The sequence below is a fragment of the Sminthopsis crassicaudata genome, chromosome 1 (assembly GCF_048593235.1).
Source record: "Sminthopsis crassicaudata isolate SCR6 chromosome 1, ASM4859323v1, whole genome shotgun sequence".
NCBI classification, from domain to species: Eukaryota; Metazoa; Chordata; class Mammalia; order Dasyuromorphia; family Dasyuridae; genus Sminthopsis; species Sminthopsis crassicaudata.
This window is the reverse complement of record NC_133617.1, coordinates 670216160-670243759: the sequence shown is the minus strand read 5'-3', so window position 1 is coordinate 670243759 and position 27600 is coordinate 670216160. Positions and strand designations below refer to the sequence as shown.

The 27600-nt window shown below is 44.1% G+C and overlaps 1 protein-coding gene across 1 annotated transcript; it reads right to left on the bottom strand.

Moving 5' to 3' along the window:
• Positions 1-9: 9 nt before the first annotated feature.
• Positions 10-17469, bottom strand: APEH (acylaminoacyl-peptide hydrolase). Its single transcript, XM_074283274.1, has 22 exons — positions 17341-17469; positions 17100-17232; positions 16512-16638; positions 15406-15499; positions 14994-15069; positions 14640-14797; positions 14235-14372; positions 13849-13940; positions 13579-13619; positions 13104-13225; positions 12204-12264; positions 7103-7200; positions 5922-5973; positions 5170-5258; positions 4311-4449; positions 3014-3097; positions 2841-2921; positions 2419-2507; positions 1710-1900; positions 1177-1279; positions 985-1091; positions 10-829 (listed from the first exon to the last, which is right to left on the bottom strand). The coding sequence occupies exons 1-22, from the start codon at positions 17350-17352 to the stop codon at positions 724-726; spliced, it is 2193 nt and encodes a 730-aa protein (XP_074139375.1). The 5' UTR covers positions 17353-17469; the 3' UTR covers positions 10-723.
• Positions 17470-27600: the final 10131 nt, after the last annotated feature.

The following is a 27600-nucleotide window of genomic DNA, read 5'->3' as shown; positions in this document are numbered from 1 at the left end:
AAAGTCATCTTTTCACTAGGGTCATGTTTATTTATTAGCACATACCTCTGCTGAGCACTGTCAGGACTTGTGGTCCACAATGGGCCTAGTACCTAGTCTTAGGAGGCAGCTAGAGTCAGGTAGACACAGGAACTAGCTAGATGGCCTCTGGGAGATTCAGTTCAAACCCCCCCCATTTAGCAGATGAAGAAATGGGCCAAATGCTCTTCTCTCCACCTCTTGCTTCTGGCTTCTTAAAAAGCATCCCCTAAAGCACCAATACAAGGGCTTAGCACTAGGTCCAGCCCTTAGGGCTTATCTAATGGGCTTGTGGAAAATGCCCAAACTCAACCCCAAAGAATGACTTTGCAGGTTAACAATCAGATATCACAACTGCCCCCTCTGCACCCCCCATTGTCCTCCAAGATGGAATCAGGCCGGAAAGGCCCTCCTGCAAGCCTGGGTGGGAGGCACAGATGGTTCCTTGCTGGTTCAGCTGAAGGCCTTGGTCTACTCTTTGGCCAGACAGGGAACGTGGGAATCCTCACCTCCCTTCTGCCTGGGAAGGGCTATAGTGCACACAGCCTGGGGAGCTACATCAGGATCCTCCTCTTTAGCTCATTATGAATCCCTTGTTAAGACAGCTCGGAGATCGGAAATGTCAGTATTGCATTATCACAGCATAGGCTGAGAGAGAAAGGTCAGGGTGGGATGGGCAGGGGCCCTGACCCTGCTCCCAGCTCCTCAGCACTCCAGGTGCGTCTGCATCCAAAGAACGGCATTCATGAAGCTGTCAGATTCCACTTCTACTTCAGAGAGGGAGTGGTTGCTCCTGGGATACAGCAAGAACCTGAAGGACACAGGACATCTCACAGATGCAGCCTTTTTCCCTGGCAGAGTGCTATCACCAACGGGTGGCCAGGTTAACCCAATCACTTAATTCAGAACTCCCAGGCTCTTGGGACCCGCCAGTCAGTCCCCATAGAGGAGGAGATCTACACTCACCGCACAGGTACTTTCCTGGCTACGAGAGCCCGATAGTACTCCATACCCTGTTTGTAAGGGACACGTTTGTCTTCTTGACCAAGCATGAGGAGAAGGGGCGTCTTAACCTGGGGAGGAAAGGAGGGACAGTGCTTTTGCCTGTGGCCCGGCTGCTAGCCTGGTGAAGGTGGGGGGCAGGAGGAGGTACCGCACCTGAGAAGCGTACTTGATTGGTGATTTGTTCAGCATCTCTGCCCAGGTGGTGGGGTCAGGGAGGCAATCAGAAGTATAGAGAAAGCCTGCTTCTACCATGCACCTGTGGAGAGGCCAGACTGAGCACTGCACTCTCAGCTTCTTTCTTTGGACTTCTTACGCACAATGCAGAGGGACAGGATGGAGCGATGCCAGTTGGTCTTTTCCCTATACTAGCTTCATGAGGGGGTCCAGAAAAATCCCCCCTGGGCAGTTTTCTTCCTAGGGCATGGTGAGGCATTGTCCCTCTGATCACAGAATCCTTCACTAAGGAGGCCAGAACGATCTGGAACCCTCTAGCAGATGCTGCTGGAATGGGTCTGAGCCTAGGGGCTTCCCTCTCAGTCATATTAACCCTGGCCTGTCGGATGCGCAGTGAGAAGGCAATCCTTCTCTAGAACCTTTGGGGGTGAACAGCTGATACTGCCAGAGTAGGGGGGCATGGGGTCAGGATTGGCTTTCCCCCAGCCCCCTGGAGTGCAGGGCATACTCACCAGTCAGGAATGTCAGTAGAGCAGAACATAGATGCCACATTGATGACAGGATTCCTAGCTACACAGGCACTGTAGGTGTCTGGATACTGGCCAATCAAGTGGCAAGACAGGAAGCCCCCGTGGGATCCCCCCATGAGAGCCACTCGATTCCTATCAAACTCCTCTTCCTGGAGCACCTGTTCCACGGCAAACTGTAAGAGCAGAGAAGGAAGAGCTGCGGCAGCTGTTCCCTGGGTTTTCTGCCCCTCTACAAGGAGGGCTGCGACCCACAAGGAAAGGATTGAGGCTCGGCCATTTCTGCTAGGCCCTGGCTAGCACGTGGCCAAAGGACATGAGCTGACGTTTCTTTTAGACAGGAAGAGGAACAGCACATCCCTGTGGCAGAGATAGGCTGTTAGTCAACAGGGCAATAGCTGCCCAGAAGAACCTGGATGAAGGAACAGAAGGCTGAGAGGCCTGGCAGACCATAGGCCTCAGACACTGCTCGTCAAGGGGGCAAGGAACAATGGCAGGGAGACTCTGTGGTGTGGGCCCCATAGAACAGGGCTCAAAAAGGGAGCTTTAGCCCTGGTCACAGCACAAAGAGGCCCTCTCCACCAAGACCTGGGGCAGACCACAAGCTCCAAGCTGGGCTTATCTCGGGGCTAAGGAGCCAGCTTTTCATTCCCTCCAGAGATAACAGTACTTCCCATACCTGCTGATTCCATACCTGAACATCCTTCACGTCTTGGTCTCCCACATTCCCAGGGAGGGAGTAGATGCTATCTTGTCCAAAGCCTGTGGAACCTCGATAGTTCACTGCAAACAGAAGGAGAGATTGAGAGGTGATCAGGGCAATACCCTTGTCTACAAAACACAGAAGGGGTCTGTACATTTTGGGGGTATTATGTTTCTCCTCGAGTTCCTTGTGCTGCTTATACAAATAAGTATTACCACTTTTCCTAAGTGTTAGCACTCATTTGGAATTTACAATTGGACAAGCAATACTGTGTAGTGTAAGAAGAGTTCTGGGTTGGGAACCAGAGGACGCAGTTCCATTTCTGTGGGGAGCCAGTCATGTTCCAGTGGAAGATACTGCACAATCCCCTTGCCCCATCCAGGCAGGGATGCTGCCCCCAGGCCCTCACTCACCCAGCAGGACAGCAAAGCCCATCTTACAGAGAACAGCAGGGAACAGCATCCAGCTTGCCACAAAAGATGAATGGGGTCCCCCTAGGAGACAGGGTGAAGTTAGGCGTGAGGAGCTCCAGAGGGAGGGGGTGGGAAGCAGGGAGGGTGAGAAGCAGGGAGGGTGGGAGGCCTACCATGAGGCATGACCACCAGGGGAACCTGGGACTTCTCAGCTTTTCTGGGAGGTTGCAGGAGGATCACTTCAAAGTCGAGGCCAGCTACAAGGGAAAAAACAGGATAGTCAGCTAGAGAAAGCTCAACATTTTGAAGAATGTTCTTAAATATCGTGAGTTTACTAAGCCAAGAGCCAGGTTCCATGGAAGATAATACCATGGATCTTGGAGGACTCAGAGAAAAGGGCCCAACAACTCACCAAAAAGGGCTACTCCACCCTCCCCCTACTTCGGAGAAGCCCAGGGAGCAGAGACCCAGGAAGGCACTCAGATAAAGGCTGCCAACAGGCACCCTGGGCAACCTGGAGGCTGGGCCTGCTCTCCCAGAGTGATAGGGAAGGAGGCAGCAGTCTCAGGGCAAATCTTGGTGACCATGGGGGAGAGCCCTTGCCGCCCACCACAGCACAAGGCCTGACTTTGGGCCAATGGTTCTCTGGAGCCTGGGCTGGTGGACGTGGGGTTCCCAAGGGCCAGGCCCCCCTCCCCAGCCCACATGCAGAGCTCCGATATAGTGGGAGCCAGGAGCCACCCTCCTGCCTGTGCCCAGAGGTCTGCCCGCTATGGGGGTGCCATGAACTTTCATCTTGCTGCTTTCCCTATCTTCTACGGGGGACCCTGCCATGCTACATGCCTCACCTAGCTGGCCTGCAGTTTCCTGAATACGTGGGTCCTGACCCTTGGGCCCGTGAGATACTCTGTCATCATATTAAGCTTTGATTGTTAGAATTGAGCAGCCCTCATGAAACCTTGGGCAGAGAAGAAAACTGCATTACTCCTCACTCTGAGACTCAGTTTTCCCGCCTGTAAAATGAGGGACTTGGTCTAAATGATGTTCTACAATCCTTTCTAGCTGGGACAGTCTATGTTCTGAGTCTGAAGCAGTCCTGGTGTCGGCTCATGGCAAGTGAGCTTAAAGTTACAACTGACTGAAATACTAGCATCATTACAACAATGGTGTACAAATGCCGCTAAATTATGAGGCAAAATCTGAAGAGTCACTAATGTCGCACTGCACTGAAACAGCAAATTCAGAGTTCATGGAGATCTTTGCCTGTGGCATACAAGGGAAACACAGCCAGATCCACCAAAGAAGCCCCTCAGGGACAGGAACAGAGACTATGTAGAAGGGCCGGTCACTTCATGAAATTTGGAGGAGTCTGTTTCTGCCCATCCCAGGGGATCCTGCCCCTGCAGTGCCATCCCCTCCTGGGGCTAGCATGTCCCAATTCACTTCCCTAGATGACTCCCGTTCACTCACGGTACTTTGGGTTCTCTTGCTCAGGAGGTGGTTTCAGGACACGGACGGCCCAAGTGATTTCTGGGATGGATTCTGCATCTTCCAGGGTTACCCAGTGGATCTCTTGTTCCTTCCCTGAAGGAGGCAGGAAGCCCACTTTCTACCAAGGGGAGAAAATCTGTTACAGAAGAATCTGTTTCTTCACTTGAAGTCTTAAAATTTACCATTGGATCAGATGTCTCAAATTTGAAATGAAATGGCGGGAGCTAGGCAGTGAGCATGTGACAGACATTTCATAACAAAGTTAAAGGACCTTATTGAGACATACCTTCCTCTTCAATTAAGCCTTAGTATGAGGTCAAAATATGGAGTGTGACTAAGAAGCTTAAAACATATCCTCCAGGAAGGATATGGCCCAGAAATCTCTATGCACCAGTCCAGCCACTCTGCTAACCAGTCCTATGTTACGACACATCTGACCTTCTGATCTAAGCCTCTGGCTTTTGTTCTGAAAATGAAGGCATGCTGTCATCTTCTGAGAATCCCCCTATTATGGCGGGAGTACCACCACCATCTCTCATTCCGGCCTCAGGGGCGGGGGACAACAGGGAGCCTCTTCTACAGAGAAAAACTGTCCTTTTTTGGTCTGAAAGAGGGATTATCTGGCTCTCTCCATGTAAGAGACCCATCACGCACAGACCTGGATGAGTTTTATTAAAATCTACTAGGTTTATCCTAGCATGTCTTGAAACTTTGGAGAAATAAAAAAGAAGTAGAAACTGAAGGAAGAGCAAAAACTGTAAATGTCCATATCAAATTCTTCCCTAGTGGAATTGTGATTGTTTTTTTTCCCCATTTCAAAGGCATCTGAAGTACTTACCAAGCTTGGTGGTTGGTTGGGAGTGGAAAACTGAACTAACATGAGGTCTTGGTCAATTGTGAGCAACTTCCAGCTTCCCAAAGGCAACCCTAGAATGCAGCAAAAGAGGGCCAAGGGACCCTTAGACACAGATGCGTCACCACTGCCCTAGCCCTGGAGCAAAGTTAGGTCCAGTTACTAAATAGACCTTTCAAATGTGCTGAGTTCAAGGAAGACTCGAACTTTCCCTACCCTCAATACCATGCCAGTATCTCTAACCTCAGGCACAGAGTCTGTATTAAATATTTAGTACTTAATTATTTTTGACAGATACTGTTGGCTGTTTTTCCTGTTTGCTGGTTTTTCCAAACAGACTATGAATGCATTAAGACAGAGACCAGATCTCACATTTGTAGTCAACAATTCAGTTGGCTAGCACAGGGCTGGGGATACACAGGTGCTCAGTGAATGAGAACTATTTTTGGACATGGTCATTTGGGAAATTTGTTTTGCTTGCCTATACCATTTGCTTTTTTTTTTTTTCACTGGGAGGTAGGAAGAAGGAAAAGTAAAGAGATTTTTGTAAATTGAAAAATAAAAATACTAAAGAAAAAGAGGTTGGAGGGCTAATTGAAAGCCCAGCACCTATTGGAGCAGCTCACACCCCTTGCTCAATAGTAAATCAGAACATGCTGCCCAGGGGATCACAGTGACTTTGAACTCTCAAGTTTTTGGAGAGCACTGAACTAACTCATTCACTTTCCATGCCATACCAGTTGTCAGGGAGGTCACATTGCCCGTTTGGGTATTCACTACAAACAGATCCTGTAGGAAAAAAAGGGGACAAAATACAGTTCCAGGTTAGAGCACGAGCTCAGTACCAAGTGAGTATTTTTTACAATGATGTTTTGTATTTCTCTAGCTCCTAGTGGTCTAAAAGGATACAATCTTCATGGTTCACAATATCTTTCATTGTTCTCAAGTACGCAGTTGCCTCTATGTGCCTGATGGTTTTTGTCATGGTTCATGGTGTAATGAAAACAACCCTGTGGCTGGACTCTGGAGGTCTACCTTTACATGTCAGCTCTGCCACCTCCTATCTGTGTGACCTAGGGCAGGCTGTTTCACTTCTCTGGCTCTTTGAACATCCATAAAATGCAAGTGCTAATAGCACTAGTTCACAGGTGGGGAACATTTGTCCCATGGGTTGCATAAGGTCTGCGATATCATTTGGTCTGGCTCTACCAAGCCAACCACAGACAATGATGAGCTGAATGTTAGGGAACAACTACTTCCCACTGCTTGAGTTTTTAAGTTGATAATCTCGTATGGCTTGTGAATAATGTTATAAATATCCACTGTTTCTTGGCAGAAACAAGGTTCCCCATCCCCGCCCTAGATCCTCTGCCTCCCTATGGCTGTCTTGGTCTCTGACTGGCAAGAAAAATTACACGAATTCTCCTTCTGAATCCTATCATCACCATCATTCTCTAAGGGCAGTAAAACTTAGAGAGAATAAGATATTTACCTAGTGGCCTATGGGAAGTACTGGCAGCTTTTTAGAAAAAATAAAGCCGAGGGAGGAGGGGGGCTAACTATTGTCTCACTGGTTCCACTTTCCTTCTCCCTCAGAAGTCAGCTATGTGGGATGTGCTAAGGAGACATCTTCCTAAGCCCTAACACTGGGAACCCAGGGACAAAAAGAAGGGGAGAACTAGGCAAGAATTTCCTTCTCCTTTCTCATTCCCTCTAAAAATTCAACTCCTTCTGAGACAGATCATAATTTAAAAGTATTAAATGAGAATGGTTCAGTTGTCACTTAAAACCTGAACAAGGATTAGTTAAGTCAATATATAACCAATTTCAAAGGCCCCAGTAAAAATAAGAGATAACATTTCCAAGTACAGCATGTTGGCCAATACTAAATGTACTCTTGTAGCAAGATTCTTCTCACCTGTCGGCTCCGCAGGCCAGAATCAAAGACGACTCTCTGACTATCAGCTGACCAGCATCCCAAAGGCAACAGGCTACAGAAGATTCCACAAAAGGAACCTAAGGGAAAAAATAGGATCTGTAATAATATCTTAGAAAACACAAGACTTTCAACAGCTTTTTCACTACCCAAAGAATAAAAGTTTAGGCCTCTGAGAAGGAAGCTTAGGACTCAAGAGATGGAGGAGCACTTGGAATCTCTTGTTTGCTTCAGTGCTCAGAAAGGAATGAGAAGACAAGCGGATAAGAAAGTGAATTCTATTTCCACTTATGTACCTTTGGAACCAAGCCTGGCTGAGGAGGTGAATGTAGAAAACAGCTGGTCCTGCAGGATTAAAAAACTAATCAAGGAGAGAAAGAGAAATATTATTGGGGGCTGGAATTAATCCCTGGGTAAGAGAAGGGCCCATTCAGGACAAGGAAAAGCAGTCTTCACAGAGTTTCTTAGAAATTTGGCTAAAGACTATCAGGATCCTAAGGTGGATAAGAGTTTTAAGGTGAGAAAAAAAATGGAAGTAGAGTATCTTCACTGCATAGTACAAAAAAAGGAATGTGGGCAGCTTTGGAGTTTGTTTAGGGTAAAATGCCTCTTGTTGGCCTGAATTCTGATAGGTTTTTGCCCTTTAAAATTTTGGGTCTTCCATTTTCTCATCTTAAAAATTGGCACTAGTTTCTAGGATAATTAAGAACAATCCTATTAAACTAACTGCATAGACGTCTGGGCATGAAATAGTGCCTAAAAACAGGTATAAGTTTATGGGGCAACCTGTAACAAAACCTAAATCCTAATTTTTGACAAATTTTCTATATTTGGAGTTTCCATACTTAATAGAGTAATTGAGGACATCTCTTTCCTAATCAGTAAAATGAAGTTATTCTTCTACAGAAACATCTGGTGAGCCTTAAAGCACTGGATGAGTGAATGTTATTGTTATTGACTCTCTTTGAACAGCTAGACCTTTGCTATTCAGTTAAGTTACAAAAGTGGAGTACAGATACCACTTAATCCTCCTGAAGCTTAAGATGCACAGTAACACTAAAAACTTTCTTAAAATGATTTAGAATATATTCCTAAACAAGGGTTGATTATCATATAAGTAAAATCATATTTAAAGCACATAGAACATGTGTGTATGTAAGAGAGGCAGTTAGGTAGTGTGGTGGACAGAGAGCACTGGGCCTTGAGTGAAAAAGAGCTGGTTTCATATTCATATTTGGCTTCTGATACATACTAGCTGTCTCACTCTGGCAGATCTCCTAACCATGCCTGCCTCAGTTTCTTCAAATGTAAACTGGGGATAATAACAGCATCTAATTTACGAGATTATTGAAAGTATCAAATGAAATAATGCTTATGAAATACTTAGCCCAGTGCTTGGCACTTGTTGTGTCCTCACCCATGAAATCATAGGGTCAGACTCTATCTCTCCTCGTATAGTGTACACATAGTAACAATGACTTTATCTACATACAAGATGAACCTAAGGTGTTGACCTAAGGCACACCCAGAATCACCCAGGTAATTCTGAGAACATGCCACGAAAGCTGAATGCTGAGCTCTGACCAGATGGGATCTCTGAGCAGAGGAAGCAAGTGGCTGATCAGGATTACAAGGTATTAGTATTTTAAGAGGAAAAGGGTACCAATCTAGAGAAAGGGACTCCTTTTCTGCAGATGAGGGGCTTTAGGTTTCTAGAAAAGCCTCATAATATAAGATGCAAAGTGCTCTCAGATACAAAAAGGAGGACTTAGCAACCCAGTGAGCCTCTTAGGGCAGGTCTTTCATCTAAAGGGTATCAAGGCCCCAAGCCCTGCAAAGCTGCATTCTAATGTATATTTTCTGTCCCCAGAGGCAGGACTATTTCTAGTCACAACAGCAGCTAGGGCTGCTCCGGCCTAGCTGGGTTAGGCCTGACCAACCCTACTGCTACCTCTAAGTAATGAAGTTGTTACTTGGTTACATTTTTCTAGAAAAGTACAACTCAACATAGGATGAACTGATAAAGGCCATAAAAGAGTTTTCTTTTCAACTGAGAATGTAATTTGTGGTCTTTGAATCTAGATCTAAACTACACTCCAAAGCCAGATCTTGCATTTTTGAAACAGGAGACAATAGGAAGGCTACTTAAGCTGCGGCCAATAAATGCCTTCCACACAGTGCTATTGTGAAGAGAGTCCATTCTCTGCATATTCCCTGCCGCTGCTGAGTGTCGCACAGTAGCAGCTTGTTGAGTTCCCTTGCAGCTCCAGGAGCCTGCATTTCTGCAGAGCTTTGGTGTTTGCCAAACACTTTCTTCACACTAACCCAGCAAGGTAAGAGCAGATACCAATCTCTCCCTTTGGTGCCTCTACCTCTGAAAACCTGTCAAATTCATGCAGAAATCTAAAGCAAGCAGGTAAGTCTAGCGTACAGTCGCAGCTGACAAGCACAAATAGGCTCTTACCCGCAGAAATCTAAAGCAAGCAGGTAAGTCTAGCGTACAGTCGCAGCTGACAAGCACAAATAGGCTCTTACCCAATGACTGGTTAGTGATCCTCCCTACAAGGGACTCCCCTGAAGTAGCTATAGCAGTTGCTGGAATATTGAGGTAAAAACCTTGCCAACCTCTCTCCTGAAGGAGATGGAGGGAAATGGAAGTAAGCCTTACTACTGCCACTAGAGGCCTATAAAATGACATTTCCAAGGTTCAACATCCCAACCAGAAGAGGTTTCCTTAAAAAACTAGTCAACTGAGATGACGGAAGCCTGTCACCCTCCTTAACAAGAAGGAGACTTGGGCATCCAGAGCCCATGTTGCCCTACAAGCTCTACCTCAGTGGGACACAGCCCCTCAAGGGAGGGGCTGCCATGCCAATGACATTCATTCTAGCCAAGCCAATTCTGTGTGGATCTCTCAAAACTGACTCCAATCTCCCTTTCCAACCTCATGTCACATCCGTCCTCTTCAGCATCTTCTGATCCAGCTAAATTGTGTGACTGTTATCCCACACACTGAAAATGCCATTTCCTGACTGCACTTTTCCTTGGTGGTATTTCTTCTAGAAAGCAGAGTCTTTTGGTAACTCCTTTCTGTCAGCCAGCATCACCCTTCACGAAGACTTCCCTGAACCCATAAAGCTATTAGTGATCTGTTACCTTGTTTTATATTTTTTCCAGGAGAGTATAAGCTTGCTGGGCAAGAGCCATTTATTTTGTCTTTGTAGCCTCAGAAACCTAGTACAATATTTGTGCTGAATGGAATTGTATGAAGCATGGGGCTCTACCTCCAAACTCAGCTTCTGAAAGGCAGAATGTTGTAATGGAAATGAATTTGGGTTTAAAATCTAGAGATCTGAGGTATGCATGCTGGCTGTGCTCCTTATTACTTGTGTGATCTCAGGCAAATCCTTTTCTGTCCTTGGGACTACTTCCTTATCTGCAAGGGGGACAGACTAGATGGACCTGTCCAGTGACGAAGTCTTAAAATCACCATTTTGTGTTGCAGTAGGAAGTTAGAAAATGACTGTGCTTCTGCTAAAAAGAGCTGTAATAATACAAACTGGTGGGGCCTTGTTTCTTCTCACCCAATTGATCATGAGAGAGGAGAGGGGAAGCTTTAATACTGTACAAGTCCTCACAAAAGATAGGTCTGTGTAAGCAAATGGTTGACAGGGATTTGCCAAAGAGTGGCAAATGGGACATAGAAATTATGACCATAAGTGGTCAAATGATATGAACAAATAATTCTCAGATGAAAAAATTGAAACTATTTATAGTCATATGAAAAATGCTCCAAGTCATTATTAATCAGAGAAATGCAAATTAAGACAACTCTGAGATACCACTACACACCTGTAAGATTGGCTAGAATGACAGGGAAAGATAATGCAGAATGTTGGAGAGGATGTGGGAAAACTGGGACACTGATACATTGTGAATACATCCAGCCTTTCTGGAGAGCAATTTGGAACTATGCTCAAAAAGTTATCAAACTCTGCATACCCTTTGACCCAGCAGTGCTTCTACTGGGCTTATGTCCCAAAGAGATCTTAAAAAAGAGAAAGGGACCTATATGTGCAAGAATGTTTGTGATGACCAGAAACTGGAAACTACATGGATGCTCATCAATTAGAGATTGGCTGAATAAATTGTGGTATATAAATATTATGGAATATTATTGTTCTGTAAGAAATTACCAACAGGATTATTTCAGAAAGGCCTGGAGAGACTGACATGAACTGATGCTGAGTGAAATGAGCAGGACCAGGAGATCATTATGTACTTCAACAACAATACTGTATGATGATCAATTCTGATAGACGTGGCTATCTCCAACAATGAGATGAACCAAATCAGTTCCAATAGAACAGTAATGAACTGAACCAGCTACACCCAGGGAAAGAAATCTGGAAGATGACTATGAACCACTACATAGAATTTCCAATCCCTCTAATTTTGTCCACCTGCATTTTGGATTTCCTTCACAGGCTAAATGTATACTATTTCCAAGTCCAATTCTTTTCGTTCAGCGAAACAATTGTTTGGGCATGTATACATATATTGTATTTAATTTATACTCTAACATATTTAACATGTATTGGTCGACCTGCCATCTGGGCGGGGGGGGGGAGGAGGGGAAAAATTGGAACAAAAGATTTGGCAATTATCAATGTTGTAAAATTACTTATGCAAATATCTGGTAAATAAAATTATTTAAAAAAAAGAAAAGAAATTATGACCATAAGCTAGGAGAAGGGGCTCTGAGCGAGGAGAGTTGCTGGGATTAAACGTCAATTTAAGGGAAAGAAGAAAAACTAAGTTGTGCTACCAGGAGATAATGAGAATTTATGGTTTAAGAGAAGGTTGTGGCTCCGACACAAAGAGCATTAGCAGAATTCTGGTATGAAATTGGATGACAGCAAATAATGAAAAGGGAAAATTTAGGGATGGAAATAGATATAATCAAATACATCTAGATCTTAAAACAGTCTGTTCCCAAAACTACAGAAGAGAGATGGCCAGTTAGCTGTGTCCTACAAGTCATAGTCCTCAAACTAGTAATTTCAGGTTAACAGTGTCTCACCTTCCAATTGTCGGGGCACAACATCCACCACGATCGAGGTGACTTTTGTGTACCAGTCATACTGAAAGAAAGTGTGAAAATGGTCACATCTCAGCAGATTGAGTTTCATGTATCCACCTAAATGGGCTTCCAGACCAGTTCCATCTGGGTCTCAGCATCCGGCCCATGAGAGACTAAAGTCCATCTCTTAACCTGGCTCAGAAAGGCTTTGGAGGTTAGTGTTAGAGATAAGGAGGAATGCTGACTGTCTCTATTAGCATCTGCCTGCCTATAATATAGAAAGATCTTTCCTACTGTACCCAAATAAGATGTTAACATAGGCTTACAGGTGCTTCTTAGGGCAGTAGATCCCTTTCTAACCACCCAAATAAAAAGACAACCCCAAACTGCCAAGTGTGATTTAGTGAGAGCTCTTCAAACTAACAGACAAGAAGAATCTTTGCCCTAACCTGATTTTCCCTCATTACTTAGGGGTGCACCTCCAGTTCAAAGAGAAGATGCATGGATATGTTCCAGGATATGCTAAATCAATCCATTCACATTTATTAAAGCACCTACTATGACCCAGGCAATGTGCTAGGCACTAAAGATACAAATACAACAAATGAAATAATTCTTACTCACAAGTTTATCTTCTAGAAGGAAAAACAAGGACATATATTAATATAGGTATAATGATGCCAAATGTCGATAGCTATTACTGTTCATGCTCAGTATTTAGGTTTTTCAGAATTCAATGACCCACCATTGCCTCTAGCTGAGCAACAAGAAGTGATCATTCACCAGTACAGACACCATGATATAAGACATACTCAAGATGACCTCTAGAGAGGTGAGACTCAAAGGCAGTAGCTGACGCCCTCATCCCAACAGTCGGTGGCAGGATTATTCCAGACTCACCAAGCACAACTGGCTGCACTGCTGATGGGGACTGAGGTTTGTGTACCGCAAATAGATGATACGACATTGGTCTGGACTCAGTCTCGGGGAACACACAGCCATGGAGTCATCAGAGAGGAGCTCTGGGACAGGAAAGAAGATATGAGAAGAGGCACATCCCATACACTGGAAAAAAAGGCATAACACTGAACTCCAACAAGATTTAAAAGGTGGGCATGGCTGGATAATTATGATATGCTTTGTTTTTATATTGAATTGTTGCTACTGAAATTGGTGGTGTTTTGCATGTAGGATTTAGTCTTTGAATTGTGTTACTGATAAAACTCACATTTTTTTTGAGAATTTTATGAAAGATCTCTGATAGTAAATACTCTTATTTCTCATTCTGCTTAGGGTTCCAAATTTAAAAAAGAAAAAAAAAGATCTAAGTTGGTAGAAAGATAAATGTACAGGACACAATAAGTAGGTTACTTACCACATTTGCCACCGGTGAGGTCTACATAGAACAGAGCCGACCTGGAAACACCAGAGAGATCCTAAATTCTCAGCTTGGAGCCTTCCTATCCCCATTACTCCTTCACCCCCTTAACAATACATTGGAGGGGAGCTGACAGGCAATCACAAGAATACAGAAAGACCCAGGCCCCCAGCTTCCAGTTTAGAGCAAGTAGCCAAGCCAAGTATAGGGAGCTCAAGGAAAAGTTAGACCAGCCTTGCCCAATCAATCTGTTCCCATTCTTCTCACCTGCGGTTGGTACAAAAACGCATTCCTAGTCGGAAAGGCTCATGCCACCAGCCCACAAACACCACACCAGTGTCACCAGGAGACCAGAATGCCTATGTGACACATAAAACCAAACTCAGAGCAACAGGTCAACTGCGTGAGCCAGGGAGATATGACCAGAACTACAGGGTCCCAAGGAGCCAGGATTCACTGAGGTTTGTCACACACACACACACACACACACACACACACACACACACACACAAGTTCACAATTCATCAACACTTAGGAGTCCAAGTATGAAGGCAGTCCCTGCCATGCTTTCAGTGCTGAATGAGTCCTGTTTCCAAACCCTCAAAAGGACTGTTCCTTTATCTTGGTCAGAAATAAAAGAACGCTGTACTGACCTGCCCTGGGGAAACATTCTCTGGGACTCCCTCTAGCACTGAGATGTTCCCACTTTCAATATCCAGAACACACAGCACTGGGATGCTTTTGGAAACCAAATTTTCTCCCCAGTCTTCATGAAATATATACTGATCTCCCTAAAAACAAACAACAAAAAATAAATACCCACAAAAAAACTCCAAACATCTTAAAACCCAGATACCACAAAAAACAAAAACAACACTCTCAAACTAGTTTTGATCAATTATTCAATAATCTTAACCTCATTGAGGTTTTCCAAGGATCCTTTCTTAATTACTGTCTTAAAGTTATCACACTGAATGCTAGTTATGTTACAGCAAAGATGGGTTAGGAAGGCCTCCCTTTAAGCCAAGAAATGCAGTGACAAAGTTTCAGTTCTGCACCTTGACTGCTTGGTCCTGTTTCTTTGGCTTGGCCGTCTCTTCATCACTGAGCTCTAAGGCTTTGGTCTGGAAGAAAGATTCTGTCTTGGGACGTTTCTTCTCAGCCACATAGAGAATATGGCTTTCTGAATGTGACCAGGAAAGGCACCCAAAACAATCTAAGAGGGAGGAGAACAAAAGTACCTGGATCTTGCCTGGCTCTGGATCTTACAGTCATTTCCCATCCCTCCCTTATGGATGGCTGCCTTCAGCCTCTTCTCCAGGCTCTAGATAAGGCTGACTTTCAACTTATAATAATAAAGTGGTCCATTAGTGTGAGTGATTATTAGTATTATCACTCTTATGGAATCTCACCATCCTCATACACAATCCCATGCTTCTCCAGCGCTGTTAGATTGATGCTCTTCAGCTTACAATTCTTTTCCCAAACCTAATGTGAAGACAGAATGAAAGTCCCAACCAGATCCCCTCCATCTACTACATCAGCCAGTCCCCTTTCTTCTCCAAAAACAGGAGCATATCGTTATTAATTATTATTATTGGCCTTAGTCACTTTCTATGACAAGGTAAGCCTCACCAGGACTATTTTTTCCACCCCTTTCAGATATATGCCTTATCTACAAGATGCTCTCTCACACTGGTCCTCAAGAAGAACCCTCCACCCAGTTAAAGATAAAGCCTAATCTTGCTCCACGGACCTAGCAGCACAACACCCAGTGGCAATTAACCAAATTCCAGCAAGTGCCAAGGTCACTGAGAGACTTGCCTCCAGGAACTGTTTCTCTTCCCCAGCCTTTGAACTCCCAGTCTTTCGAAGCACAGCCTTCAGTGCCCCAGAGGGGGAATCTTTGCTCAGCAGCCTGTGGGAACAGCATGACCAGCTGAGTCCTGGGCCTGCCCAAAGCCAGGTCTGCAGTTAGGGAGTTGCCAGGCCAGGATAGAATTCTTATCAAAAGGTACTTCTTCCTGACTTTTGCTGAACCAAGCTTAACTGCTGCAAGAATTTGTTTTTCTCTTTCTTTTTTTAAGTGGGATGAGTGAAGAGATGAGTGAAGGAGAGAAATTAGATTTCTATTCATTAAAAAAATAAAACTTGATGTTTTAAAAAGTAGCTTATTATAGGGCTGGGACCTCTCACAGATAAAACATGATATGAAACAAACTCAGACAAATACCTAAATCCAACGTAACCTTCAAGACTCGGGTCAAATCCCAACTACTTCAACTACTCTAATCCAAGGACATCCCCCTTCTCCGAACTGCCAGTGCAGTGTTCAGTGCAGAGTTCAGTGCAGTGAATCATGGAGTTTTGGATGCTAATGAAAAAAGCAATGATATTATTGATCCTGGGGTTCGGGACGTGTGGGAAGGCAGTAGACTGATCGAGAAGAAGTGGCCGTCTAGAGCTTTCCACGAGGCAAAAGCCCATTCAGTCAGTATGAGGGAGTAGGCAAGGGAAGCTCCTGACTGATAAACCGTTCTGAATGGCACTTCCGAGTGACTTTCAGGATTCTCGGAGAAGATGACAAGGGGCACAGTCTGGAACAATTAAAAGCTGATGCTAAACAGTCTAGCAATGGTTTTTCTCTAATTCTTTTACCTTTAAAAATTCTGTCAAAATAAACTGTAAACTCCGGGAGGGCGGACTTAGCTCTCCGAACGGCACTCAGTTAATACTTTGTAAGTAAGACTGTGAGACGGGTCGGGCCGTAGGGAGCTACTAGGAGAAAATACTGGGAGCAGCAGCAGCTTATCCACATCCTGGGACCCAGGCCGGAAACGACCCGGGGGAGAAGGAGAATCTGGAACTTCTGAACAAGCACCAGGGCGGAGGGAGGCGGGGGGAGGCGCGGGGGCCCCCCTAACACTTACTCCCCCTTGGTTTCAATGCTGTTGCCCGCAGGTCCAGAAAACACCACAGAGCCGCCGTCGTGGAACACGAGGTACTGGCGGCAGAAGCGGATGCTCTCCATGCGGTCCAGGTCTCGCTGCGTCCATTCTGCAAGGGAAGCCCGGAATCTGCAGCGCGGCCGTCCCTCCCCTCCCCTTCCCCCACGCTGGGAAGGACTCCGGCCCTCAGCTCCAGGAATTAAGAGACGAGACCAATAAGAGGATTACAGACGACGAGAATTCGGTTTCCTCTAGTCCCCCCCTCACTGGACAAGAGATGCAGAGATGCAAGGCAGAGGAGCCGTCCAGGAACGCTCTTCACCAGAAGCGGGGTCCTGCCTCCAGGTGCTCTCCAGGCCCTCCCGCCTCGGGCCCAGAACCCCCTCCCCCAAGCCTTCCTCTTCTCGGCGCCCCGCCCCCCAGTCCGGTGTCCCGGCTTCCAAGCCCCCGTCGCGCCCCCTCTTGAGCACGCACAGGCACGCACCACGCATCCCTCCTGGGCAGCCCCTGGCTCGGGCCGGTGAGCGCCCTCCCTCCCGCGGCCCCTCCCCTCGGGCCCCCGCGCGGCACCTGTGTGCACCGTGCGGTACTTGCCACCGTACTGGGTGGTGACCTCGGGGCCCAGGCCGGCGGTGACCAGCGCGGGGTGGCGGCTCAGCGCTCGGTACAGCGCCGTGGCCTCGTCCAGCTCGCTCATCTGCACCTGCGCGGGGGGAACACACGGGTCAGGCCGCGGCTGCGGAGCCGGGGAGAGCCGAGCCGGAGCCGGAGCCGGGGCAGGAGCCGGAGCGGACGCGCGCCGAGCCCGTACCTGTCGCTCCATGGAAGCGGATCCGTCCAGGGACGGGGGATCCTTTTTCTGTCCGGAAGGACCCAATCAGCTGCGGGGCGGGCCCAGGGCGCGTTTCCGCAGTGTCTGAGGGCAAAGCGCTCCGGATAGACACGCCCTCTCCGCGGAGCGCCCCAATGGGAGAGGAGAGGCGGGGCCGGAGTGGGTGCGGCTCAGGGAAGGCGGGATTAAACTGCTTCCTCACCAATCTCCGCTGCTCCCAATGCTGAGTCCCCACCTCACTCAGAGACACGCCTTCTCCACTCCGGCACTCCCTGAGAGGCGGGGCGTCAAGCTCGCGACTCCTCCGGAGAGTGATATGGGCGGGGACTGCGCCCTTCCTCCAGTGCGAGCTTAGCTTGTAGCCAGTCCCGCCCCTTCGGCTTGTCTGGGTGCAGGTGCTACAACCCAGCATCCTCGGGCGAAAGAAACGTTTACGTGCGTCCCCTCGAACCCCCCGCGTCTTCGAGGATACAGCTCAAGCCTCCTTAAGGGCCAGGCACGGGAGACACTAACAAAAGCCGAAGCGTCCCGGCTCCGGGGGAGCTCGGGCTCGTGGCAGAGACCGCGGCCCAGTGCAAAGAAGGCACTGACGGGAGCGGCAGGCTCAGAGCGAGGCCTTTAAAGGAGAATAATGATACCTGGGCACTTCACAGGGTTGTCGGGAGATACGACCTGAACCTGTGATTTCATTGATAGAACTTTGAGATGAGAACGAGCCTTCACCCAATGCGGGCCCACTCTGTCCAGTGGCCCAGGGCAGCCCTCCTCAAAGTGTGACTCATGGGTTGCAGAGGACCCCCGAGACATTGTCAAGGGGGCTGGTGAGATTGAAACTGTTCTTATTAAGACCAAGACATTATTTACCTTTTTCGCAAGGAAAATTAGTTCCTCCCCAAGCACGCAGTGCAGTTTTCCACAGGCTGCGTGACTTGTATTGATTGACAACAATTCAGTAGCTAACATAAGGACTGAGTTACTGCCTCTTTTGCGGTGATTGAAGCTACAGATATGATTGGGCTTGCGCTTCGGCTTCCATTTATTTAACATCAGCACTAATTTATCACCAAAGGTGACAGTCTTTTACCAAATGCACATACGAAGTGGTGCTGAAATAGTCACAGTATTGAATAACTTTCTGGAACCTCACCGTTTATGATAGGACAACTGTGCTGACATTTGTATCGATGGTACAAACCCAACCTTGGGTGAAACTATTGTTGGGCTGAATTAAGGCAATGGCATCCCTCGGTATCGTGCAGTTAAAAAATGCCCAACGAGCCAGTTTCACCGAAGAATGTCCTTAATGAAGCGTTAAAAATGATTAATTTTTGTTAAATTTCTGCCCCTGAGTATAAATCTTTTTAATATTCTGTGTGACAAAATAGGTAAATCATTTTTGTATACCAGAGTAAGATGATTGTCTTGAGGAAATACACTTGTGTGGTTGAATCATGAACTGAATTAGCCATTTTTTTTTAAAGGAATACCGTTTTTACTTGAAAGAATGACTGCCAGACAAATGAGAGTTATTTAGACGTGGGTATTGTCTTGAAAATGAATGAAGTGAGCCTGTCATATCAAGGAAAACAACTGACAATATTTGTTGCCAGTGATAAAATTCAAGCTTTTAAGTGAATATTAGAATTTTGGAAAACTTTTATCTGCCATCAGGAGCTTCCCGGTTTCTTAGTACTTGAAAGGCTTTTCAGATGAGATGGATGATGATATTTGCAAATGTAATTTTTTCTATTATATAATGAAATGTGTCAGTGTTTGAAAGCTCTATATGATTTAATGGATCAATAATTTCCAAAATTCTATGTTATAAAATTATACATGATTAAGAGATCCATTCAAAGTGCTAGACCACTGGGTTTTAATGTAACAGAGTAAGGAAAGTTCATTGATACAGTATCCATTGCAATTAACCTTTAAGAATCTAGCAGCTGTTGAGTTTTGGTGTAGCATCAGAGAAGTTATCCACGATTATATGGAAAAGCTATTAAAATACTCCTCTCTTATCCAACTCCATATCTGCAGAAGGTGGGATTTTCTTTATATACTATAACCAAAACAAAATGTCCTAACAGATGGAATGCAAAAACACTTCTCTTCTATTAAGCTAGACACAAGAGATTCACAAAAGTCTAAAGCAATACTACTCTTCTCATGAAATTTGTTTTTGTTTTGGAAATTATGGTTATTTTTCACAAAAATGTTATCTATGTTAACATGTAATGGATTCATTATTATTATTTTTAAATGAATTAATAAGGACATATTTTTAAATGATTAGTTTTAATTCCTAAAATGGTAAGTATGGATAAATATATATAAATATAACAAAAGCTCTTTGGGAGTCCCAATCAGAAAATATAAAAAAATTCCTGAGACCTAAAATGGGGTACTGTGGCAAACACTGGGGCACTGTGCTAAATGCTATCACAAGCCCTTTTTTCCCCTCTTTGTTTTTGTGCAATAACAAGTTCCCCAGAGTTCAAATATCATCTGTATGAAGATGATTTCCAGATCTATATCCAGCTCTCATTTATTTCCTGATCTATAAACCAATACATATCTCAAACTCAATGTTTCTAAAACAAAGCTCATTGTAATTGCCCCTAAATATTATCCTTCTTTTGAACATCTCTGTTATTATCAGGGATCCCATCATGCTCCTACTCACTTATTTTTGAAATCTTAATAGTCCAACTTGACTCCTTGCTTGCACCCATTTCTCCTATCTATTCCTCTCCTATCTATTCCTCTCCTATCTATTGTCAAATCTTGTCACTTTGGCTTTTATAGCATCTCTCATATGTCCCCTCTTCATTCATGTGGCTACCACTCCATTTCTGACCCTCATCACCTCTTTTCTGAATTATTGAAACAGACTTTTTTTAACTGGTCTCCCTTCCTCAAGTCTTTCCCCACTCTGATCCAAAGTGATTCTCCAAAATGAAGTCAACTTTGGGAATTACATGTCTTCTGTTTGGCACCTGAAGCTCTTTACAATTTCATGCCCTCCTCACTTTCCAATCTAGATTCACTTCCATAAGTTCAACAATTCAGCGGAACTGGCCAATCTGCTGTTTCTGGAACATGACACTCTGCCTCCATTATTTGCTCTGGCTGTCCCCCATGAGATGCTTCTCATCTTTAATTCCTAGAGGTCCTGGCTTCCTTTGAAACTTCTTTTATATCCATCTTCTTGGGGAGGCCTCTGCTAGTTCCTACCTTCCCTCTACTCCCAGCTGCCAAGGTTTTCCCCATGTAAGGTTACCTTCCATCTATTCTATGTATCTGGTATGTACCTAATTATTGACACATTGTTGTCCCCACTAAAATATGGTATATAACAAATTTGGTCAATGATTGATGTTACAGAAAAGAAAAACTCATGTCAAGATTACAAGTCTCTCGGGAGAACATCTAATTAAATTTATAGTTGCAGATGCTAATTCCAATATTCAGCTTTTTTTTTTTTAATGTGAGATAATGTCATCCTGAACTAGTTAACTTTAATATCTCTGAGCCTATTTTTTTTCATCTGCAAAAAAAAAGAGGGAATAATATTTGCCCACAAGAAAGGATTGTTGTGAGGTAAGCACTTTTTATATCTTAAAGTGAAGCAGAAATATTATAATGATTAAATCTTTAAGGGTGGGATGCTATGGACAGGTTGAAGGTGCACCAATGAGTGAGAGCCTGGGAACAAAAACAGTGGAATAAACTTTGAGTTTGCATCTATGTCACCAGCTTTGAAAGCTGAATTGTGGCCTGATGGAAAGGTGCTAGATGGCTATTTTTACTAGTTTTAGGACCTAGTGAGGATGGTTTCTTGTTTTTCTTAAAAAAGCATTCTTGAGAAAGCTGACCAATGTCAAATTAGGCTTTTCTTTTCTTTCTTTCTTTTTCTTTTTTTTTTTTTTAGGCAATGGGGTTAAGTGCTTGCCCAGGTTCACATAGCTCTAAGTGTCTGAGGCTGAATTTGAACTCAGGCTCTCCTGACTTTAATGTTTTATTCACTGTGCCACCTAGCTGTCCCTGTCAAATTGATTTTAAAAACTAATGACCATATTTTAAACATATATATGCATATCATATATGTATGTATATATATAAAATATACACATATATAAATATATATAAGTATATATCTATATATCTATATCTATATCTATATATAAAACACATATAAACTTGTAGCAAAGAATGAGAAGCAAAGTGAGTGCCCATCAGTTGGGGAAATGGGTGAACAAATTATTGCACATGAGTTGGAAGGATATTATTGTGCCATAAAAAATAAATAGACTCAGAGAAATCTGTAATGACTCTATTAACTTAAGAAAAATAAACTGATTCAGAACAATTAAAACAATGACAACACTACAAATAAAATCAGCTTTAGAAGACTTAACTATGATCAACACAATGATTAATTGCAGGGTCAGAAGATGAAGCAAACTTTCTACTTCTTGGCAGAGAAGCGGGATATGCATTTTTGGACATGACCAATGTGTAGGTTTATTTTGCATGATTGCACTTGTTTGTTAGGGGAAAGGGCTTTAATGGTGGCCAGAGAAGTGTGTGTGTGTGTGTGTGTGTGTGTGTGTGTGTGTGTGTGTGTGTGTGTAGGGATAGGATGATGATACGAAAGGGAAGAAAATAAAAGATGGTCAATGAATCATTAAGGAAATAAAGAGAACATAAGAAAGTCCAGAAGGGACACAGATAAGGAGGAAAGTGTTGGAACTATAGCATTACTAGGTACCCAGTGTCATGCTAGAGTTGGAAAACACCAAAAAGCTGTAAGTATCAGACATACATGGATTTCCTATCAGTCTACTTTTTTCTGTTCTTTTATATGAATAACTATTCTTGTTAATTTATATTTGTTAAATTCATAATGATAAAAAAAATCAATAAAAACAAAACACCCTAATTGGAAAGTTATCTGACCTATGTACAATGCCTAGCTTTCTATCTAGTAAGCTCTCAGCAGGGATTCAGTTTTGTCTTATTTAAGGAGTGCCCCCAAATTCCCTAAAACGACTGTTCTAGCCTCTGGACATTGACCTTGTAAAATGTATTCGGGGACAGGAGTAGATACTTGAGTGAATCATAATGGCATGACGACATGATACAAGATAGCTGAGGGATGGGGAAGGGGCAGAATCCCCCGAGGCTTCATATTCCATTAAATGGTCGCAATCAGCCACTTCTCTGATGTACCTGCTTTTTAGCAAAGAAACAGAGATCAAACGGATCTCTGAGGTCAAGTCATCCAACTCTGATAATGAAGCAGGAATCCCCTGGGCAACATATTCTCCATGTATCTTGTATGATTTACTGACCAATTTGCTTACCAATTACTGACATGTTGCCTCCACCCACTAGAATGTGAGCTCTTTAAGGAAAGGAGCTATTTTTGCCTTTCTTTGTATTCCCAGCATCTAACATTGCACTCCTGTGACCTCAGGCAAGTGAGTGAGCCTCCCAGGAGCCTTTATTTCCTTATCAGTAACTGGGAGTTGGCCTCCAAAGTCCCTTCCATTTATGGTTCTGTAATCTATGAAATATGTAAAATTGTATTAACTCATTATTTTGTTTTTTTGGCTATTCATTCATATGCTCCTTAGAGTCCTTGAAAAACTCTAAGTTTTCATGTATAACAATTTAGACATTTCTCCCTCATTCTGTATTTGCACAATTGATTTTTTTGAACCTTACATTAATTCCTACTAAATGTTCCATCTCTATTGGATTTGTCCCCTGCTCCAATCTACCAAGATTTTTTCATTTACTAATAAAATTAGTAAATTTTATTCTCCCAGAGGGGGAACATAGCTAAGATGATTGATGTAACCACTGAAAAGAATCTCACCAATCCCTGTGTATATCCTTATCAAGTTTACTCCTGATGTTCCTGAAACTGTTTTCCATGAGCTGGTAAGTGTGTAAAGGAGACCAGCTCCTCTAACCCTATTTTTCTTTTACTCTTGAGTAAAAAAATAGTAAAAGCCCCCACATTCAGGAGCTACTAGGTTTGTCTATAGACAAGTCACAGTTCAAGACAACCAATTCAAGGAATATTTAATGTTGTCCTTTTTGTGGCCAAGATGCTGTCCTACTAGGTATGAGGGAAGCTTTTCCTTGCTCTGACATGTTAAGATGGCTATATATCAGACTGGTACAAGAGCTTCTTTTAATAACTGTGTTTCCCTTTAAATTCAGAAGCAGATTATAGATTTTGAAACTGTTGTCCAACATATAGAGCTAGTCTACTCAGTTTCATTTCATTCACAATTTGATAAAAATGCAAAGATGCATCTAAATGGTTGATAAAAATGCTGAATGATATAGGGCCAAGGACAGAGCCTTTATATTGTTGTCCCTTTCCCTCCCTTCCAGGGAGATTAATGGATGAATCAGCTCATTAATCACAGATCTGGTGGTAGTGGGAATTCATGGAGCAATATCTTGGGTAGCAACAGAGCAGACCTGCTTTTAGAGAAGCCATTACAAGTTTGCCATGGCAAATTGCTGAACCAATTAGGCCAGTATTTAAGGCATCTTTACTGAGACCTCAGTGACCCAGAGTTTTTCAGTTCTTGTTTGGGAGTCAACCATACAAAAAGCATTATTAAAACCCACTGTGGTGGCTGCTGGGGATATAAAGGTAAGTGCGAACCAGTCCTTGAGGAGCTCACAATCTAGTGAGTGGAGATAAGCATACATATAGATAGGAATATACAAAATGGGTATATGATAGATACAAGATAATATTGTGAGGAAGACGTTAGTAACCAGGGGAATGAGGAATAGTTTCATTAAGAGCCTGCAGTAGAAGGTAGCTCTTGAGCTAATCCTTGAAGAAGCTAGGGATTCTAAGGGTCAAAGATAATAATAATAATAATAATATCTAATATTTAGATAGCATCTACTATGTGCCAGGTACTATGCAAAGCATTTTACAAATAATCTCACCCGATCATTACAACAAACCTGGGAATTGAGTGCTATTAAACCTATTTTACAATTAAGGAAACTGAAGCAAACAGAGTTTGAGTACCTCCCTTAAGTTCACACAGATTGTAAGTGTCTGAGGCTGGATTTGAACCCTGCATTTTCTGACTCCATCAAATCCAATGTGCTATCCACTGTGGAGAGGTTGCATTTCAGATATGGGGGATAGTCAATTCAAAGGCATGGAATTGGTGTGTGATGGAAGCAGGAGAGTTTGGCTGGAGGACAGTGTATGAGTCTATGTATGAGTATAAAGCTAAAAACGTAGGCAGGATCCAGCCAGTGAAGGGTTGATTGGATTCTTTGGGGAACAGGGAGCCACTAAAGTTTATAGAGTAGGAGAATGATATGATCACACCTGAGTTTTAGGGAAATCATGTTGGAAGCTAGGTAGAGCTGGGTAGACCAGAGTGCAGAGACTTACAGTTTGAATTTTGTTCTCCTTGCCACACAAGAGGTTATTGCCATTGTTCAGGTGAGAGATAATGAGAGCCTGAACCAGATCAGTGCTCATGTGAATGGAGAGAAGGAAATAGATGGAAGAGATGTTGTGGGGGATTAGAAATAATAATGTATGAGAGAGCCTGATTGGCTATGTGAGGTGATGGAAAGAAAGGAGTCGAGGATGATACCAAGGGGGTAAATCTGAATTACTGGAAAAATGGTGGGGTCCTCCAGAGAAATAGAAAAGCTTGGAAATGGGGCAGGGGAGAAAAGATGATGTACTGTTTTAGTTATGGTGAAGGTCAAATGTCTACATCTGTAAAGCCAAACAGCCTTCATGCATCAGCAGGACAAACAATTTTTGTGGACATTTACATTTGCTGCTTTTATTTATTATTGCAACAATGATTTAAAATTACTCTGAAGGATTTATGATGAAAAATATTATCCATACTCGGAGAAAGAATTGATTGAATCTGAATCTGAATACTGATGGAAGCATACTTTTGGGGGGTACTTTATTTTTCTTCAGTTGTTTTGGAGGGATGAGAATCTATGTTTTCTTTCACAACATGATTTTTATGGAAATGTTTTGCATAATTTCACATAAACCTTCTCAATGGGGAGTGAGGAGGGGAAGAAGGAAGAGAATCTGGAACTCAAAGTTATAAAAATAAATGTTAAAAAATTATTTTACATATAACTGGGAAAAATAAAATATTAAACGTAAAATTTTAAAAATTACTATTGCAAATTGCTTTTTGGATTCCACCACTCCAGTAAAAGAGGAACAATGCAGGAGCCAACCCATGCTTTATATCAAGTCCTTTTATTCTGTTATCACAGAAATACCTTGTAGGGGCAATATCTCATACTGAGTCACAATACAGAAGGCGGTACATTGAAATACTACGAGTTCTCACAGGGCGCAGCAGGACAGACACACAATTTACAATGTTCAGATAGAGGACTTAGGTCATTGCACTTACAACTGTAAACTTGTTGGTTTGACTTTGTACAACCCCTCCCACCCCCACCCCGGCCCCATCAACAACAACAAAAACCCCCACCCCCAAATGGAATAGCCCGAGAAAGGCATGGAAGCCTCGGGTGAAAGGGGCTGAGGAAAACCATAAGAACTCTACAGATGACTCCTATACCTTGGGAAAGGAGAGGAGAGAGAAGACCTGAGGGAAGAGAGAAGGGAAGGTTGGAAGGAAGGCAGAAGAGGTATGGGTTTCAATCCCAAGGGCTAAATGAGGCAGTCTCTCTCCCCCAAACACACTCTCCTCACTCTCCTGCACACACACACACACACACACACACACACACACACATCCATTAAAGTACTGGCTTTCTCTTTTTGTACATCAAAGCAAAAGGTGTGCTGGCGCTGGGAAGTGGGTCCCCAACACGAGTCGCAGTTTGAGTTTTGTTCTCTTTGCCACATGAGATTTACACACTATACAATGTATTTACATGCCAGGAATGGAGAGGGCAGGTCATGGTGACCGCACGGCAGGGGGGGGGGAGGGTTTGGGAGGACGTCGGACTGTATGCACTTGTCAAGCCAGCGGCTCCCTGGGAAATACTGGCCATTCTTGGGGTGCCTGAAGGGGAGGTAACTGCTCTGGGGGCTCCAGAGCTGACTGGATATCTTCAAATCCTCAACTTTAGTTTGGTTCTAAATGTTATTAAGTGATTAGATAGTCTGCCCTGCAAGGGCAGAAACAGATCAGAGAAGCTCACATTGTCTCCCTCTCTGAGGCAGTGCAGAGTGAATATATATGTGTGTGTGTATGTGTGTGTATATACATATATATATATATATATATATATATATGTATATATATATATACACACACACACACACATGCACATACATATATATTTTACTAGATTGAAAGTCAGGGACCCTGGTCTTAATTCCAAGTCTGCCACTAATTGACTTTGTGTTCTCAGGTCACATGTCAGCTCTCTCAGCCTCAGTTTACCAATCTGCAACAGGTAGTTGGCTCAGAGAATCGTTAAAGCCCCTTCCAGATCTAAAGTTGTGATTGCCTCTGGAGTTGGGGAGGGGTCAAAAGGGTGAAGTTATTGATAAGAGGGCTATGGTGAGCGTGTGTGCTTTCCAAGAGGAAGCTGCCTGATGGAGGTAACCTCCAGGACTGTCAAAGGCAAAGTATGGAGAGTGTGCTAGCTTTCCGCTGGTGAACAGAGCCCCCAGAAAAAATAAAGTATGTGTGGAAGCCCCCAGTGCCCCTCCCCCCTAAGCGGAAAAGATCCAGAGCCCTCCCTGCCCTTTGCTTTCCCTACCCCCACTCAGGCCATCTCTAGTGCTCCTTGGGGCAGGCTCTCCCGTGGGCCTGGACCCTTCACAAGACTTGGCTGCCTCAGTTGTGCTGAGCACTTCCATCCCAAGTGTCCCAAGTCTGTCCTAACCTCCAGGTGGATGTCCCTTATCATGGCCACAGAAAGGGCTCTAATCAGGGACCAGAGAGGAGCTCAGGAAGCTCTCAGAAAGTTTAGGGGAGAGACTAACTTCACACATGGTCCGGCTGGGCAAAGACGCTAAGGCAGAGGGCAAGGACTTATCACAGAAAGGAGCCCTCTGCTCGTACCCCGTGGTGTGGTCCTGTAGGTTACCTGAAACCCTCTGCCTCAGCTTTCTCATCAGGAAAGCAGGGAGAGTGACACTTCCCCTCCCCTCCTTTACACACATAATTAGAAAAGATCATACATGCAAGTGAGCTGAGCTCCTCCGGA